The sequence below is a fragment of the Artemia sp. Qi Xiang Cuo genome, chromosome 11 (genome assembly GCF_049724085.1).
Source record: "Artemia sp. Qi Xiang Cuo chromosome 11, ASM4972408v1, whole genome shotgun sequence".
Classification (NCBI taxonomy): domain Eukaryota; kingdom Metazoa; phylum Arthropoda; class Branchiopoda; order Anostraca; family Artemiidae; genus Artemia; species Artemia sp. Qi Xiang Cuo.
Genome location: NC_142804.1, coordinates 11,446,691 through 11,467,419, shown reverse-complemented (window position 1 = coordinate 11,467,419; position 20,729 = coordinate 11,446,691). Strand labels below are relative to the sequence as shown.

Sequence of the window (20,729 nt, the reverse complement as noted above, 5' to 3'; positions counted from 1 at the left end):
AGCTTTTAGGTATTAGCATTCAAATGAAAGCAAAGAGTAAAAGAAAGGCCTACTCATCTACAAATATCGTAAACCATATCTTATCTACATGCCGAAACTGTTACCTGTGTAAACATAATTTTGTAATAGACAGTGAAATTGCCTGAAAAATAAAAATGGCATTGGTAGAAAACATCACTAGGGAATATATAGATGAATTGATGAAAAACAAAGTGCCAGCAAACGTTACTACCATTGATCAAACAATCAATGAACCAAATAATACCAAAAACGAAACGCACATTCTATCTCTCGGTGACACACCAGTAACAATTGTGTATGACTCAAAATGGAATAATGATTATTCTACTGATCACGAACAAAGAGAAAACAATAGTTACAATAGCAAGAGAGAACATGGTGAACTATTTTATAGGACATATTCAATGTCCAAAGTTGATCTTTGATACTAATAAGTTATTATTATATATTTTTGCATTAATATTCTACAGGGCATTATTTCATTAAAAATATATTATGCATTATATTGTTATATGATCCTGATTTTTAGAGTATGAAACATATAAAAATATATAGATTCTTAAATACCGACCGACAAAGACAGGCAGTGAAATAAGCACACAGCCGCCCAGACACATAGGCAATGGGAGTGAGAAAGACAAAAACAAATATAACTATATAGATTCAGAATTACAAACCGACAAAGACAAAAACTGAGAGAACCGAACACATACCCGGATTCACAAGCAAAGAGAATGAAAGAGTCAAAACACATAAAAATACATAAATTTAGAAAAACAAACCAACAAAGACAGGTACTGGGAGGAGCAAACATCCACCCCGACATATAGGCAAAGAGAGTGAGAGAGATAAAAACAAATTCAAATATATAGATTTTGACGTACAAAACAACAGACAGGCATTGAGATAAGCAAACACCCGCACTGACAGACACAAGCAAGGGGAGTGAGAGAGATAAAAACACTAGCAAATAAATAGATTCAGACCATCAAAGACATGCATTGAGATGAGCAAAGACCCACCCAGACACACAAGCAAAGAAAGCTAGATAGACCGAAACTCGCTTAGACAGTGGGAGAGATAAAAACACATACAAATATATAGAATCAGACACACATACCAACTTAGACAGGCACTGAGAGAAGCAAACATCCACCCACACACACACACACACAACCAAAGGAAGTGAACAAGACACATACTGGCTTAGAGAGTGAGAGAGACAAAAACACATACAAATAAATAGATTCAGATATACATACCTACAAATACAGGGGCTGAGAGAAGCAAGCATCTGCCCAGATTCAAAAGAAAAGAGAGTGAAAGTCCAAAAACTCACAAAAATACATAGATTTAAACATAAAAACATACATACGCAGGCACTGGGAGAAGCAAATATCCACCCAAACACATAGACAAACAGAGTGAGATATATTAATAATGTGTCATAATATATTTTTTGTATTAAAATTCTGCATGGTATTATTTCGTTAAAAATATATTATATATTACATTCTTATGTGTCCGTTATTTTTAGAGTATGACAATAAATATAAATTTATAGATTCAGACATAAAAACTGCCAAAGATAGGCACTGAGATAAGCAAACACCCACCGAGACACATAGCCAATGGGAGTGAGAGAGACAAAACAAATATAACTAGATAGATTCAGACATAAAAACTGACAAAGACAGACACTGAGAGAAGCAAACGCATACCCAGTATCACAAGAAGAGAGAGTGAGAGAGTCAAAAATGCATACAAATACATAGATTTAGACAGACAAACCAATAAGTATTTGTTGGTTTTTCTGTCAAAGGGAGAAGCAAACAAACAACCAGACGCATAGGCAAAGAGAGTGAGAGAGATAAAAACACAAGCATAGATTCTGACGTACAAACCAACAAAGACAGGCATTTAGATAAGCAAACACACTCCCAAACACGGACAAGCAAAGGAAGTGAGAAAGATAAAAAGACATACGATATAAGCAAACACCCACCAATAAAAACAAGCAAAGGAAGTGAGAGAGACGCATACTGCCTTAGAGAGTTAGAGACACAAAAATTTACACAAATATATAGATTCGGACACACATACTGACAAAGAAAGGCACTGAGAGAAGAAAGCATCCACACACAGTTGCAAAAGAAAAACTTTAAAAAGTATTAGAAATGGTGGTGGGGGGTCCAAGAAGTTGTAGGGGAGGAGAGGGCTCCTGTAGGTTGGGGGTACAGGACCTTTGGAGTTTGATGTTCTTGGTTATTAGGGTCATTGGCGCTTACGATCCATGATGATTCATTCTCATACTTGTGTCACTACTTGATTTGCAAGGATTTCTAAGGATTCTTCTTAATTTCTTTATTAAAACTCTTTTCTTGCCACCTACATCTCTATTAGTATGAACTTCTTAGGATACTAGAATATTTTAGCGTATTTTATAATGACAACAGTGTTCAAATGGTGCTTTGTATTATATACAACACATCGGAGAAGTAGAGCTAGGTCAACTCACAAGATCATTTTTTCATCGCTCATCATTTCCATAGATTGGTGCTATTTCAAATGTATGGTAAATTGCCTGTGAGTTAACAACGTCTTCGGGCTCACTTTAAGGGTAATCGGTTTACCCCTTATTTACCACCTTCATACAATCAATTAAGATCATTCTCACTCCATCATACAATCATTTACCACCTTCATAAATGAATAAAGATCATTCTCAATCATATTATTCAATCATCAATTAAGACCATACATACACTTCAATTCGCAAATGCTGTCCTTTTTTCGCAAATATTGTTATTTTTGGTATAAGATTTAACATCATATGCCATCAATTCTACACAAGATGCAAGGTACCTTCACCTTTAGTGTTTCAAGTACCTTCAGCTTATTACTGTTTGATAATTTTTGAATTAAAAACATGCACGACTTGGCTTTATTTTTAGTAAAAGCATTATTCACACGAAAAAAAACATGATTGTCCAACCCTACAAACTGAAACCAATATTTCTTTACAGAAAGCTCAATAACCTTTGAATACGCAATTTGACGATCTCAAGCTGATTATTTGCTTACCAGGTGAAAACCGGTATTTCTACAATGATACTACCTTGAATACGTAATATGAGGAAGTTTAATTTTGACTATGAAACCCAGAAGAACATGTTCTAGTAATAGACGAATGACCATGGTAAGCCATGTGCCCGTGAAACTGCACTGTATAATTTTTATTCTTGATACTGCACTGCATATTTTTCTTCTCGTGTAACTGCACTGTATATTCATGCCCTTGGACTTCTAGTCGTAAGACCAGCCTGCAGCTTACTACTTACGTCATTTTTAGGGCAGGAATAAATTAAAATAGTCATAGAACTAAGGTTTAAAATTTTGGGATTGATTTTGGGTTAAACCGTGACGGACAATTTCCTCTGAATTGGTATAAGAAATCTTGGGACTAAATTTATTTGGCCTCAAAGGTAGTGAACAAGGGAAGCCTAGTCCAAATAGAGTTGGCCACTTTTAGTCTAAAGGTGGAATACACTGTTATAAGATTAACAGGTGATCATCAAGTCCACTAAATATTTAGGTGAGTGGTGAAACCTAAAGTTTTCCAAGTGTTTGAATAAATAAAAAGGGTAGACGGCGGTAGTAAGTATGACTCTCTTATTGGACTATTAAATACTTGTGTGTTATATTTTGTAAAGGCACGCACACAATCATCAAAAATCACCATAGATTTATTTTCGTAATAAACTTTTATACGACCGGAAATAATAGTTACCACTCCTGAATCTGCGTCAAATGGCAACATTTTCCCCTATTTATTTTCTTTCTAGACAGTTAGATGAGACTGACATTCTTAATACTTATGCTTCTCTGCCACACCAATCCTAGGCAAAAAGGTTTGAGCCGCTTAATCTGTTTACGAACCAGAGGTTGCTAAGAAGTTGCAGGTGAAAAGATACTTGTGAAAAATTAGAAAGGGTTGGCATCTCAAAAGCAAATTATCAATTATCGGAAATACACGAACAATTTTAAATCTCTTTTTTGCCGAGTAAAATCTCATGATCATTTTTCGAAAATTTGATGCTGTGCAAAATATTTTAAAAAGCAGTAGAAAGCTATTAATTCATTACTTAGACATGGCTTACGTCCTGAGCATCTTTCTTCAGGTTTGGTCATTGATCCTAAGAATTTGACAGTGACAGAGGAAGTCAGAAATGTTTGACATTTTATTTCCGAATATTGGAAAAAAATAGACTGTCTTCTAAAAATACCGGTGTGTCTGATTTTTGTATACAACTTTTGAATAGAATTCATAAAAAGCTAAGGTTCTTGCATTGCTAAAAGTTACTTCTTATTCAGCTTCAAATCAGATAACATAAAAGGTGTCCCATTTATTTTACGTATATTTGCTCCCACTCAAAAATGTTGATAAAGTTATTTTTTGAACCTAAGAACATGTATGCATTTCTTCACGTGAATTTATTTACCTATTAATCTGAAAAAATAAAATTCTTCCACATAATAAGTTTTACAAAGACAGGTACAGCATTCAGTAAACCAAAAACTAGCAAAAATTGAAGGAAATTCGATTTTTGACAAAAACTTGGTTTGCATATTTCTGACTTTACAGTCCTTTATTAATTCGGCTTTTTTGCTTTTATTTGAGTAGTGAGGGGAGTGTTAATTAATATTTTGCTGTGCACAACTAACCCTAGGCATGACTTTGGGTCTGCAATTTTTTTTAGGGAGAAAAAAAATGTGGAATATTTACTTACGTTCCAAAAAGTTCTAAACAATGTTTTGCAGTTATGATCCATCGTCTGTTGAGTATTACTCCTCCACACAGCCTGTATCCATTATTTTGTGCAATTTTGACCTAGATTAAATTAAATTCAACGAAAAATCAGTTTTATCTTCAAAAAAGAAAGCCAAGTTTAGGTTCTATCACCAAAATTTGCAAAGAAATCAAGAAAGGAAAGATATAATAAATAGAAAATAAAATTAAATAATTGAGAAAACGGAGATTTGGTTAGTCAGTAGCCTAGCAAAATATTAAAACGAAGAATAAGGAAATATTTCGACAATGACCACCGCCAAGTCGCCCTCATTGGTCATTAAAAAACTAACCTTTCGATATGAACTCTACAAGAGGAGAAAAGAAACTCAAAGTATATTTTCTCCTCTTGTAATGTTCACTTAGATAGTTTATACTTTTCTAATTAGCACTGAGGATGACTTGCCAGAGGTCCGTTTTCTCACCTATTTGATTTCATTTTTCATTTATTACATCCTTTCCTTTCTTGGTTTCATATGTAAAGGTTAAATCCAATATTTCATTTGCATTCTAAGTCCAAAATAAAATAATTTAAAGAATCACATTCAACAGCACCTGTGTTTATTTATCAAATCCTTTTTTTGTTTCATTCAATCGCTGTAAATTATCTAATTTTGTATTGATCAGGTAAGTTTGATCAAGGATGCGTTCAAAAAGACATTTGGTATATCAAGCTATAGTGCAACGTAGGTTAATTTTTTTTATAAAAGGTATAACGTCGTTAAAATACTATCATATATTTTTAATATACATTTAAGAAAAAGATATTATTTTGGAATATAGAATTTTCAAAGACATGAAACATTAGCAAATTAATAAGGAGCAAAAATTATTTTGAAAAATTCTGATTTTTTTTCCGAAAAGGCTACATAAACTTGAGATAAGAAAAAATAAAAACCAATAATTAAACTCAAAACGTCAAGAGATCATTATGAAAAAGTAAATGAAAACCGCCTCTATGGGTGTTCAGTCATGATTCCCTTTTTTTCTGTTCATGATCTGTTTATAAAAGCTGGATTCTAAATTACTTAAAATCGGAAAAACATGCAACTATGCATGAGTTTTCAGAGTTTCACAGGCACGAACTAGAAGGGGGAGGAGGTTAAATTGTGCTTCTCCTAAATTTTGGAATATACCCTTTTTCGGTATTTTCATTATAAAAATCAATTTCTGGTATTCTCAAAAAGTCTCCCAAAGATAATAGGCAAGCAGGCACCTTTTCTGTTAGCAACCACTTCCAGCTTGCAATATCAGACAAAAACATTTATTTATTTATAAGGCATTACTGATTGAAAAGTAAAAGTTAACAAAAGGGCAAATTTGGATTCTTAATCATATATTGATGACCATATTTTGGTATATATGGAACCTAATATTGATAGGGAAAACTCATTGTTTTTAAATGTAACTGATAAATTGCACTGCCGAATATTTCATTTCCAAAGGGGCCCCATAGTCTAATTAAGCTTTTCCCTGCGTACATTAGCGCAGAGATGGTGGAACACATAGCAAAGCACAATATTGCAGCTTGAATTTCACATACATCAATTACAATTATGGCAGGTATTGTTATTGCTAGAGAGACTGGATTTTTTTTTCCCAATTATGACTGATAGAAAATTGGAAGGGTTTGTACCCTTTATAATACCCGAAAGTAATTGGAAAGCTACTAACACCTCTTTTATGCCCAATATTTCCTCAAGCACATCCAATCTAAATGCTGAAATAGCCATTTTGTTCAATTTAGTTGAAAGATCAGGAAATTATGTCTTTGATATAGACAATCCCCTTACATCCCTCAGGGCATGGGTTGTGAATCCGGGGGCATATAAAGTTCTTTTATAAAGTATTGTCATAGAAATTTTAAAAAGGGCTTATACTATTAGAAATTCAAATAATTATTTTTGAGACAGACATTTTGTGTAACGTAATCGAAAACTCTAGAAATTTGGTTTGTGAAAATTACAAGTCCCCCTCCTCAGAGCCCTCAGGGTAAGTGTTTTAAGCTATGCCTTGGGGTCATATAAGGTTTCATTAGAAAGCATTGTCGTAAAAACTTCAAAAAGAGCTCAACTGATTGGAAGTTGAAAGGGCTACTGCCCTTTTAATAGTTGATTGATTGGAGGGCAAATAACTTCCCTCTCTCATCCCAAAACACATGCAATCAAAATATGAGATATTCACTTTGTTTAACGTAGTTTAAAGTTCTTGAAACTAGGTATTTGAGGAAGGTACTCCTCTTGGAACCTCCAGGGCAAGGGTTGTAGGTTATGCCCAGGGGGCAAATAAGGCTTTTACAGAGAAATTTGTCGTAGAAAGTTGCAAAAGGGCTCATTCTATTGGAAATTGAAATGGCTAGCAGCCTTTGTAATAGTAGAAAATGATTGGAGGATAACAACCCCCCCCTTCTCACAACTACCATTTCCCCAAACCCATCCAATCAATTTTTTAGATAGCCATTATTTTTCAACAAAGGTGATAGTTCTGGAAGTTTTTTGTTTGAGGATGGCAACCCTCCCCCTCCAGCCTTCAATGTAAGGGGTGTAAGTTATACCTTGAGGGAATATAAGATTTTCATAGAGTGCTTATAGATTGTAGAAACTTCAAAAAGGGCTCATTTGATTGGAAATTAAAAGGGCTGAGAACTACTGAGAACTCTGAGAACTTCACTGAGAACTTCAGAGTTATCAGTGGGGCCTTTCCCAGGCCACTCAGCGCGTCCCCAGGTGGCGGATAGGGGAACGTCCTGTAGATATGTAGGGCACCTCCCGGTAGGGAGGCGCGGACCAAGGGAGGACCCGGTCTCTGGGGGTCTTGAAATATAGCTAGAGCACCCACGTCTAGGGGCCATAAGTTCAGGCGGAGGAGGCGGAAGGACCCTCTGATGTGCACTGGGCAGGGCCCATCGGCGTATGGATACGTCCCGCCAGTCACAAACCTTCTCCCAGCAATGGGAAAATTGCAGGTGATGCAGGACGCCAGAAGGGCACATTATCGGTAGTAGATATAGCCGACCCCTGCTAGGGATGGAGAGGAGTGGCTTACCGCCGTCCTGAAATTAGCCAAGAAACCTCTTTTCCTATAAAATATGAAGTACAAACGATCAAGAACGAGAACCAATACTACCGCGACGGGGCAACCGACGAAGTTACCGCGTCCGGGGCAACCGACGAAGTTACCGTGTCCGGGGCAACCGACGAAGTTACCGCGTCCGGGACAACCGACGAACTGACGATCCAGAATCTCCCTTTAACAGTGTTGACAACTCCAAACCCGGAGGCTATGCTTTCTCCTAAATCTATTTTATCTGTTGGAACCCTGAACGTTAGGACGCTTGCTAAACAAGGCAAAATAGATCTTGTCCTAAAAGAACTAAACCGATATAAATGGGATATTGTGGGACTTTCAGAAACACATCTCCCTAGCACCGGCGAAGAAAGGATCGGCAACGCTAGTCTGATAGTGTCTGGTAGAACCGATGGCGTCCATCGCCAAGGTGTTGGCTTTTTGATGTCGACTAAGGCACGAAGATCCCTGATTTCCGTAACGCCTGTGTCAGAACGGTTGATTATGATACGAATGAAGGGATCCCCGATCAACATCACGATCATACAAGTCTACGCTCCTGACTGCAGCAAACCAGATGAAGAGTCTGACAATTTCTACCTTCAACTGCAAAGCTTAATTGACGCAGTTCCTAAAAGAGACCTTGTTGGTGTCATTGGCGACTTCAATGCTATTGTTGGTAATGATTTTGCTGGAAATGAAGATGTTATGGGTAAATTTGGCCTTGGACGACTTAACAAGAGGGGCGAACGCCTCATTGAATTTTGCAGAGACAGTGATCTAACCATTACCAATACTCTCTTCAAACATAGAGAACGTCGTAAGGCGACATGGACTTCACCGGATGGAAAAATCCGTAATCTTATTGATTACGTGCTCGTCGCTAGGCGGTGGAAATCATCTGTGCTAGATACTGTCACCCTCGCAGGTGGCGATTTCGACAGCGACCATTCCCTGGTCATGTCTTCACTAAAGATACGCCTGAAATCTTCCTCAAAGCTGAATAATAGACCCGCTCGTTTCAACACACATCTTCTCAAAGACCCTCAAATTCGCCAAACCTACATCGATGAACTGTCTACTCAAATATCGGACCTTCTTTCTAATATTCCTGTAACTCTATCTAAAGAGGATATCGATAAACTGGTCACAGACTCCTCTAAGATCATCAGCAAAGTAGTGATGTCCGCCCTAGGAACCAAAAAGGGTGATAAAAAGCCTTGGATAACAAATGAAATTATTTTATTATGTACTGAGAAACGAAAACACAATAACAGGTCAGACAGAGAGAGCAGGGACAGATATAAGCAGTTGAAGCGTGCTGTAGAAAAAGCCACCCGTAGAGCCCATCGCACCTACATTAAAGACAAATGTTAACAGTGTGAGGCTGATTTTAAGAGAGGCGACTCATACTTCATGTATAAGAGAGTTCGTGAGCTAACAAGCAAGAAAAGCCTCAGTTCTTGTACACTGCTAGATAAAAATGGCTCTCAGATACAAAGCACAGAAGGTATCCGATCGAGATGGATGGAGCATTTCAAAGAAAAACTTAATCCTGATATCTTTCCAAACTCTGCTGTCCTGGACCTCTTGCCCGTTACTGTCTCAGATCCCAGCCCACCTCCTGTCCGTTCTGAGGTCGAGGATGCCATCCAAGCGCTGAAGACTAACAAGGCCCCTGGCCCAGACGGGATACAGGCAGAACTGCTGAAAGTCCGGTGTGAACCACTTATAGATCTTTTCCACAAGATTGAATTCGGTGCCTGGCAAAAGAGCAATTTCCCAACTTCTTGGTGTGAAGCCACAATTGTTCCACTACACAAGATGGGGTCAAAGGCAGTTTGTGGTAATCACCGTCCTATTAGCCTAACAAGTTAAACTGCCAAGATCTTCACCCGAATTATACTCCAACGGATCAGAGCCTTGTCATCCTTAGTCATTCAAGAATACCAAGCCGGTTTTCGCCCTGGGAGATCGACCGTTGATCAAATTTTCACTGTTCGCCAAATTTTAGAGAAATATCTGGAATTCGGTCGCGACCTGTATCAGCTCTTCATGGACTTTAGGCAAGCATTTGACCTTATTTTGAAAAATGACCTATGGCATATCCTTCACCATTACGGAATCCCACGAAACCTAGTAGATCTTATCAAGGATATGTACTCAAAATCTGGGAGTCGTGTGATGACTAGTGAAGGTCTCACTGACAGTTTCCAGACTTCCGCAGGTGTCCTTCAAGGATGCCTTTTGTTCCCAGAGCTGTTCAACCTTTTCCTCACAGCAGTCTTATCCCTGGTGGAGACAACTTGTGGCGCACATATAGGGGGTGTTCAGATAGATAAGCTAGCCTACGCCGACGATATCAACGAAATGGCTGAAACACCCGAGGATCTACAAGCCGTTCTTAACGACGTCTTCGAAGCCACTAGTTCTTTTGAAATGATCATAAATGTATCAAAAACAAAGGCTATGTGCTGCTCACGAAAGCCACAGGATACAGTTAAGCCAGACCTGAAAATTAATGGAGAGAGTATCCAGTGGGTCGACGAGTTCCCTTACCTCGGTAGTCTGATCACCAGTGACAACAGTCTATCAAAAGACATCAAAAGACGTCTTGCCCTTGCGAGTTCCAGTTTCTAGGCCCTTATGCCCATATGGCGAAGCAAAGATTTGTCTATGCGGCTTAAGACACGACTTTTTGATACCCTGATCATCCCCATCGCATTCTACTCATGTGAAACATGGACGCTGAAGGTAGATGACAACCGTCGACTTGCAGCATTTGAAACTAAGTGCCTCCGTCGCATCGGCGGGATCACTTACCTTGATAGAATCTTAAATTTCGAACTTCTCGAGCGCCTTAAAGTACAACAAACAATTCTCATGAAGATCCAGCTCCAGCAACTTCGATGGCTCGGTCACGTAAAACGGATGAGTCGGTCCCTTCTCCCAAAAATCACCTTCGAAGGCCAAATTCACGGTTCTCGTCCTCGTTGTCGTCCCCCAAAAAGGTGGAAGAAAAACTTTGCTCCTCACCGCCTCTCGGACCTTCTTCGCCTAGCAGAAGACCGTGAGGCATACAAAAGGCACATCCACGGCATTACGAAGAAAGAGGCCCCAAGACGACCTTCAAGGACGGACGGAACTTAAGTCAAGTCAAGTCAAGTAAGTCAAGTGCCCTCTCTAAAGTTTTTAGGAACTTCAAAAAGGGCTCATTTGATTGGAAATTGAAAGAACTAGTGCCTTTTTTAATAATCAAATGTGATTAGAGGGAAACTAACCCACTCTCACGCCCAACATTTCTCCAAACGCATCCAATCAACATTTTTAGATAGACATTTCGTTAAACGTACATTAAAGTTTTATAAATTAGGTATGTGAGGATGACAGCTCCCCCCGTCTTTCCCTAAGGGCAAAGGTTTCAAGTTATGCCCTTGGGGCCTATAGAGTTTTTATAGAAAGTGTAGTCTTAAAAACTGCAAAAAGGGCTCACTCAATTGGAAATTGAAAGGGCTAGTGCCCTTTTTAATAGTCAAAAATTATTGGAAGGCAACTATCCCCCCTCTCACGCCCACCATTTTCCATTATTTTCCATTTCCAATAAAAATTTTGAGATTAGTTTTGTTCAACTTAGTTAAAAGTTCTGAAAATTATGTCTATGAGGAGGAAAAGCCCCCCACACCCCTCAGAGCAAGGGTTGTAAGTTACGCCCTGGGGGCATCTTAGATTTTTGTAAATAGTCTTGTAGCAAAAACTTCAAAAAGGGCTCATTCTATTGGAAATTGAAAGAGCTAGTGCCCTTTTTAAAATCAGAAAGTGGTTGGAGGGAAGATAAACCTTCTCTCATGCCTACCATTTCCCGAAACACATCCAATCAAAATTTTGAGATAAATCTTTTGTTTAACGTAGTTGAAAGTTCTGGGAAATTATGATGACATACCAAACACGCTTCAGGACAAGGGTTGGAAGTTATGACCTGGGGCACATTAGGTTCTTGTAAATAGTGCTGTTGCAGAAACCTCAAAAAGGGCTCATTCAATCAGAAATTAAAGGGCTAGGTGCTTTTTAGAAAGTCAAAAGGGATTGGAGGGTAAATAGGCCCCCTGTCACGCCCACCATTTACCCGAAAACGTCCAATCAAAGTTTTGAAGTAGCCAGTTTGTTGAATGTATTTTAAAATTCTGGAAATTAGGTCTTTGAGGATGACAACCCTCCACAACCCTCTGGACAAGAGTTGCAAGGTATGCCCCTGATAAAATAATGCTTTTAAAGAAACGGCTGTCTTAAAAACTTCAAAAAGGGCTCATCCGATTGGAAATTTTGGGGTAGCCATTTTATTCAACATTGTTGAAAGGTCTTAAAATTATGTCTTTAAGGATGACAAACCCCCCACAGCCCCCAGCACATAAGTTGTAAGTTATGCCCTGGGGTCAAACAAGGTTTCTAAAGAAAATGTTATCGTAGAAACTTTAAAAAGGGCTCTTTCAATTGGGAATTGAAAGGACTTGTGCCCTTATTAATAGTAAAAAGAGATCGGGGGGCGAATTTTAATGCCCTCTTACACCAAATTTTCCCCCAAACACTTCTGATCAACGTTTTGATACAGCTATTTTGTTGGACATAGTTTTAAGGGTCTGAAATTATGTCTTCGAGTATTACAACCCCCTAACAGCTCTCAGGGTCAAGGTTGTAAGTTATGCCGTGGGGTCATATAAGTTTTTATAGAAATCGCTGTCATAGAAACTTCAAAAAGGTTTCAGTGGACTGGAAATTGAAAGGGATATTGTCCTTTTTAAATATCCAAAGGGATTGGAGGAATATTTACCCTCCCCCCGTGCCCGTTATTTTCCCAAAACTTTTCTGATCGACATTTCCACACCAGAAAGGTCTGTAAATTATGTCTTTGAGGATGACATCCCTCCCCCCGTAGCCTTCACGATAAAAGTCTCAAGTTATGCCCTTGGGGCATACAAGCTTTTTATATAAAATTTTGTAGTAGAAGCTTCAAAAAGGGCTTGATTTAAAACTGAGAGGATTAGTGGTTCTTTTATTAGTAAAAAGTGATCAGAGGCCTCACGCTGATCATTTCACCAACCACATCCAGTCAAAATTCTGAGATAGCCATTTTGTCCAACGTATTTAATAGGTCATGAAATTAGGTTTTTGAAGATAAAAATCCCCTCAGACCGCAGGGAAAGTGTTGTAAGTCATGCCCTTGGGGTATATAAGGTTATTTATAAAAAGCTTGATTATATAAACTTTAGAGGGGTCTCGTTGGACTGGTTATCACATGCTCTAGTGCTATTTTTAAGAGCCAAAGTGATAGGAGGACAGCTCATCCCCCCACACACAGACACACTCGTCATATTGTCTTGAAATGCATCTATTGGAAATTCTTAGATAGCCATTTTATTTAAAATAGTCTAAATATCACATAGCAAGGCTTTTGTGGTTGAAAAAACCGCAGAGACTAGGAGGAAGAGTTTTAAGCTATGCTCAGGGAGTATTTAGGGCTTTTACGAAAGGGATAATATTTTAACTTTAGAAAACAATCAGTCTTTTTCCCTGGAAAAGAGTATGTCAATATAAAACGTTCAGACATTAATTACAAAACTACACTGGAAAATATTTTTTTTAAATAAAGAGATCAATTAAACCAAAAATGAACAGAATAAAATGATATAATCTATCAAGCATACAACTACCAAAAATCAGTATAAATAAATAAATGAAACCCAAAACAAACAAAACTTAAAACAAATAAGAGACTCAAACTCAAAACGAGCAGAAATTAATATGAGTAGGGCTCTAGACAATATGCTTTATAAGAGCCAGAACATAATTTGTACTTTACTGAAAAAATCTTTAGATGTTTTCATTTTAGTATATTTAAGAAAAAAATGAATTAATATTTTAAGGAATAAATATCAGCTTATGTATTTTAAACTGACAGTGCACATTTTTTCAACGAAAAGTCTGTAAGAGCTTCAATAAGCTACATTAAAAATAAAGCTACTTAAACATAAAGTCAATAAAAGGTAATAAAATAAAATAAAAATAAATTACAATAAGTTACTGTAAAAATAAATATCTGCAAAAGATTCAATAAGGGACTCAGTAAAAGATTCAATTAGTTACCTGCCAGGGTATAGGATTCTCTGACTGATATCCCTTGAATATGAATTTAGTTGTTTTGCGACCACATTCTAGAATGAAATAGTTCAGTTAATTTATCTTTGAAGCAAAGTACCTATTGATTCAAGATAATAAAATATAAATTAAGTATTCATCACATTTTTTTGCAAATAATCGCGTTCAAATTAAGATCAAACATTTTTGTTGAAATTCCAACTACTGTTTGAAATAAAAAAAAATCATTGATAATATTAAGATCTATTTTGTCAACTTAAACTATGTATTTCATAATGGAAATAAGTAGTACCCATCAATCTGATTAGGACTCGTACTTTAGATTGACAACTACTGAAATATTACATTGAGTTTGTCGATGATGCTATTGGAAGTCATATGTTCAATTGAAATTCAATTCATACGGAGATAATTGTTTTCTAGATCAAATATATTAATTGGAAATTGATATATTTTTACTTAAAAATGTGTTGAATATAATTGACGACGACGGGCATACTTAAATCTTTGTTCTAATATTAAATTCTCTCATAAAAATTTTAAAAGTATTTTTGTATTTTATATAAAAAATTTTTTTTGTGAGTTTGTGCAGTCAGAAAATGTCTTATGCTGCTACCCTAATCTTATCAATGTTAACAAACAAAACATATTTTCCACTGAATCTAATACTCTTTATTCTTTCTTTCTTTTTATAGCAAAAATACTTGTGTGAAAATTACCCTAGCTTTCACGATGAAAAAAATTTTCAACGTAAGAACAACTAAGCACATGAAAAATATTTGCTGCCCTTATATGCCACATATTTACTTCTAACAATAAATAACAAAATTCAAAGGGCTAAGATTGATCCATAGATAAAAGGAGATTCAGCAAAACCAATTCTATTTAACAAAAACATCTTTTGTTTAATCATCGAAAATGAAATGCACCGCAGATAATATAGTTCAGTTTCAAAAATTAAGGTTGAGCTTCATTATCAGAAAACAGTAAAACTAGTCATAATTTGAATCAGAATTATCAGTCCTAATCAAGTCTGAGAAAAGCGTCAGTAAACAAGATAAGACATTTTTTCAGGATGTTCTCTAGTTTTTAAGTGCCACAAACTCTGAAAACTGGTGATACTACATTTTATGGAAATGAGCTATTAGCAAACAGTGATTAGTATAAATATGAACCAAAGCTAAAAAAAATGATGGAATAAATCAACATCAAAACAAACTCTATAAACGCAGGTTGTCAAAAAATTGTATGAATAGTATCCCAATAATAGTCTAGGCCAGGCCTTCTTAAACTGAAGGTCGCAACTTCAGATGGGATTCCATTGCGAAACCCTTGGATAATGAAAGATTTTAATCTCAACTATTTAAATACAAAATTTTGTAATATCTAGATGAGTATTTGCTCAGATTTATACTCACACACCTGCACATAAACAATGTTTAAAATGTGCGTACACACGTGCAGTGAGACAAGGTTCAAGGTTTAATTTTCAAATATCTGTACAAAATAGACATAAATACAGGGTAAACACTGGAGACACAAGGTCGAATGACAAAGACCCGGTACATTAATCGGAATAAACCTGTTTGACAACAAAAAAATAAATAAGAGATATTCCATGACTCACTAATAGACGGGCACCCACCCCAAAAACCCACCGACATCGGGAAAAGATCCACCAAAAATACCAATAAAAAAAAACAACGGGCGAATAAGGGTAACCGATGACTGGCAACTCACAGGGCAAAACACCCAACAAAACAATATTATCAAATATACCCAGTTTTTCAATATATTATTAATTCTTAAAATTATATATAAGGATAGAATGAAGTTGCTTTTTTATATTTGGAAGAGATTTGCTGCAATCAATAAATGGTAGATGAAGACACCATGAACCCGTGATTGAAAATAATGGCGAGAACCGTGATCTCTCTGTGCTTAATTTTAGGTGCTGAATGTTCCATTTACGTCGGGTTTCATACGAATGGGCATGTTGCACAGGGAAAAAATTATTCGAACGAAAGTACGTAGGTAGTTCCGACCGGTCATATTTTACCTTAAATAAAAATGAATTCAGGATGAATATCTGTGAAACAGGCAAAATATTAGTTAGAAGATATAGAGTTTCAGTTTTACTCTTATTAGGATACGAAGACGGTGATGGTAATTATTTCTTTAAAATTAGAAGAGCCCTGTTTTGAAGAATTTGTATCGGTTTCACATGACATCTGAATGTTGCCAAATATATCAGAGGACAATACGTAAGATGGGAATGAACCAACACAAAAAAAAATTAGATGAAGATTTCATATGGAAAAAAATGCTGAAACCTTCACATTATACCAACCCCTTGAGCAACTTTAACCCGTAATCTATTACAATGTTCTTTATATGACAGATTTTCATCAATAATAATACCCAGATACCGGAACGAAGTTACCCTTTGAATTTGAATATTTGTAGCATGATCAAATATTGTCGAAATTACTTGTGCATTCTGCCCAATTCTACTATAAATGATAAATTTGATTTTTGATGCATTTAGTGACAAACGATTAGCTTTTAGCCATACAAGAAGTTGTGAAAATACGATTTGCAGCTTCTCATTGAGATCCTCTTCCGAATATCCAGTAAGTGATGATCTGGTATCATCAGCGAAAAGAACATTCAGACCGAGATTTTCTGTCGCTGATGGAAGGTCATTTATATATATTATAAAAAGCAGTGGTCCCAGGATTGAGCCTTGCGGGACACCAATATTTGACAACAGACATGGATCCAAAACTGTGTCGTTGATCATAGTCACTTTGGAGCGACGACTTAGGTAAGATGCGATAATATCGTGCGCTGGTCCTCGTATTCCACCGTGGTTTAATTTATACAACAATATTTCATGGCTTAACGAATCAAAGGCCTTCTCAAGGTCCAAAAATATACTCGCCGGGATCCATTTTTTGTCCAGACACTCGTGAATAAATTGTACCAAAGGTAATATAGCATCCTGCATACTATACTCTTTTCTAAATCCATATTGAGTTTTTGAAAAATAATCTTTTGAACAGAGAAAATTATACATTTGATTATACAAAAATCGCTCCATTACTTTAGAAAAACCCGAAAGAATAAAAATGGGTCTATAATTTGAGCAATTAGTCCGGTCACCACTTTTATATAGTGGTATCACTTTCGCTTTTTTAAGAGAATCCGGAAAAGTTCTTGATCTAAATGACAGATTGATTAAATGACACATAACTTTATTAATACTAGGTAAAATGGCTTTAACAATATTGGTCGACGACTCATCAATCCCCGGGGAATTTTCATTATTCAAAAGCTGAACAACCTTAGCAAGCTCTTCTTGTGTTACTGGAGTTAAAAACATAGAATTCTCAGAAGGACTTCCTAGGTACGTAGGATAATTACATTGCCCATGGGACATATTATGTTGGAGCTTATTAGCTATTGACTGCCCGATTGACACGAAATGAAAATTTATGTAATTTACCATTTCTACTTCCCTTTCAATTGTATTACCATGGGTATCCCGTATTTTTTATGGTGAAGAAGACGTTCGCGATCGATTCAGAGATGAGTTGATTAGTTCCCAAGTTTTCTTTGGGGACTTACTTACTTCATTAAAAGAATCGAAATAAAATTTCATTTTAGCATTGTGTATTATTTTTGAAAGTAGGTTTTTATAATTTTTGAAGGTTCTTCTATTTTCTTCACTTTCGAAAGATATTAAAGTTTTATAGAGATTGTTTTTATGTTTTATTGACGTCAAAAGGGCTGGCGATATCCATGGTTGGATGGGTTGATTATATTTCTATTTTCTTTTTTTAACTCTTGGGCATGACTCAACAAGTGCAGCAAGAAATCCCTCAAAAAAATAATCCGTCGCAGAGGTTATTTCATCAGCATCAAATACAGGAGACCAATCAGTTAAATTTAGTTTATCCTTTAAACATACAAGATTTTTTTTTATTAATAATCTGGGTTGCTGTTGCTGGTGATTTTATTTTATGAATCTGGTATCTCACATCAGAAATTAAAAAAAATGATCAGAGAAATCCGTCAGAACAACCTGTGAAGACGTGGCTGGTGTTGTTAAAAATATGTTGTCAATGAGAGTTGCACTAGTCGATGCAACACGCGTTGAAATTGCACACGAAGGAATTAGGGAATTCGATGACATTAATGTAATAAATTCTGTTGTATGGGTATTTTCATTAAATTCCAGTAGATTTATATTATAATCCCCCATAACCACAACATCCTTATCATCCAAAGATGCTAGTAAAGACTCCAGAGATTGCAAAAAAAGCGGTATTGGGGCCGACAGGGGCCTATACACAACACAAACTTGAATTTTTTTAGTCCCAAGCCGACATTCAACCGCCAGTATTTCACACACTTTTTCAACATTATATTTTTCCAGTTCTGGCAGTCGCTCAAACTGCGCTCCATCATTCAAAAATAACCCAAGACCACCTTTTTCATGGACTAGTCGATTCTTATCAACGAATTTATGTCCCGGGTTTTTCACATTATAATGTGTCTTATCATTAATAAATGTTTCACAAATCCCCAAAATGTCAATTTGATTTGCTGGCAAAAAATTTCTTAGTTCATCAATAGAACTCATGAGTCCTTGTACATTCACAAACCCCATTCGCAATGAATTATCTTCAAGTCTGTTTATTTCATCAGGAAAAACGTACGATGACGGTTTTATTTTAGAAAAAGTGTTGTTTTCTCTTTGACCGAATACATGAAAAGTTTCAGAAAGTAAAGATAGGTCAAGGGGTTTCCCCTCCAAAGCCACCAATCTATCGCCCCCCCCCCCGCACCCGCAAACTTTAAAGTCAACTAAGTAATAATCGAAAGATCCCACTAAACGCCAGTAAGCACGCGTGATAAGGAGCCCGTACCACTGCCGAGTCATGAAAACTAACTATGCTTATCATCCTTCGAGAAGACCCAAGCTAAGAAGGTATAAGTAGAACAGAAATAACTGGGGTAGAAATAATCAAAATAAACTTAAACGGAGCTAGCCTAAATAACACATCAAAATAAAAATCAACATATCTCAAACACGAAAACGAAACAATTATCAATCTAGAGCGGGATCGATCTAACATCATACACTAGTCGCCTTTAATATTTCTTATGCTTTTGTCCACTGCGACTGAGAATCTGATTTATACTCTAGGCAGAGTTTAGCCCTTTTTGTTTCACTCGTGTGAGTTGAGCGGATCCATTCTCACGCATTTCCTTATCCTTAGACAGTAACTCATTTCTAATAGAGTTTAATTTGGGTGGCAAGTCGTGCAAATCTGGACCCCATTTTCTTTCAGCTTCGATATTGAACTGAAGATTGATAGAATATCTTTTTCTGTCGACACTGTTACAAAAACTGGAGGGGTGATCGGCTTACGGCTAGACACATTTGACTTCTGAGGCACTCGGTAGCACTGTGATAATTGGATTTTATCCGTGATTTCCATTTTTGATGTCAGTAACGTAGACACATTCATGAGAACTGACTGTTGGTTTTTCTCTTTCGGTAATCCGAAGATGATAAGTTGAGTTTTTGGTCTTTTACTTCGATTTCCAGCAGTTTCATTTCGATTGTATCAAACTTTGACTTTTGCTCCTCAAGCTGGCTTTCTAGACTAGCAATCTTCGCATCACGAGACTTCGATTCAATTTTCAAAGTCTGAACCTCATCCGAAATCGAGGACAGTGTAACAGCAAACTCTTTTTGTTGGTTAATTATGAGATCCAGTTTCTTTCCCAGTGCCTTCATTCCATCATCAAACGTTTTCTGGCTGACTGACAACATATTTCTTTAGCATAATAACTAGTCAACTATAAGTATAACTAGTCAATTAAGTTCACTCGTTGTCAAACTTGTTAGCTACGCAAGCTAAGCTGTTGAGATTTTAAGCATGTGTTTTATCCAACTGAATTGAAACTTATTTAGCTGTTAACTCTATGAACTCTAATTCAATACTGATACCGATATGATTCTAACTTAATGATTCGATAACACTGACTGTAATCTAAACTAGTGTTGAATCTGGACTAGTGACTGAGGTCTTCTCATTGTTGAAATACTGGATGATTTCCCACCAAAATGGCTTATTTTAATGGTGACTGGCTGGAAAATTTTTGAATATACCCACCGGCTTAAATCTTGTCTAATTGTATTCTGACCTGATTAACTTTTCGGCATGAACCGATTTTTTGAGAAGAAATTATTTTCTTCGACATGCATCATTTGAATCCAATAATTTCAAACCAATATAATTTTGGAAAAAATAACTTCATTGCTCTGTCATTGCTCTTGCACCACTTGTGCATATGCCACAACAGTTTTTTCGGTCATTTATGCAATAAATGTCTTTACATGTATGGTATTTCATAGGAGGACAAAATAACCATTCTTCCACTACGCTTTTTACATAAGCATACCTGACACTTATTAACAACTGAGCAAATTCATTAATATCAGTTGTTTTGTCCAACTGATTTGAAAAGATTAGGATTTTTTTTTAATTCTTCTACTAAGCTGGACTAATTGTTCCTTGTTAATATCAGAAATTTCATTTGAGACAGTATCGCTCGAAAAAAGATT

At 36.4% G+C, this 20,729-nt stretch overlaps 1 protein-coding gene across 1 annotated transcript in view; it reads right to left on the bottom strand.

The window, feature by feature from the left end:
- Positions 1-19,596, bottom strand: part of LOC148946634 (transmembrane protease serine 5-like) — a 123,266-nt gene extending 103,670 nt beyond the window's left edge. Inside the window, exons 1-3 of the mRNA XM_089096375.1 lie at positions 19,527-19,596; positions 14,075-14,142; positions 4,812-4,912 (exon numbers count right to left, since the gene is read on the bottom strand). Coding sequence (XP_088952501.1) covers positions 4,812-4,912; positions 14,075-14,142; positions 19,527-19,596 — 239 coding nt within the window. The remainder of the gene's footprint in view (positions 1-4,811; positions 4,913-14,074; positions 14,143-19,526) is intronic.
- Between the last annotated feature and the right edge of the window lie 1,133 nt (positions 19,597-20,729).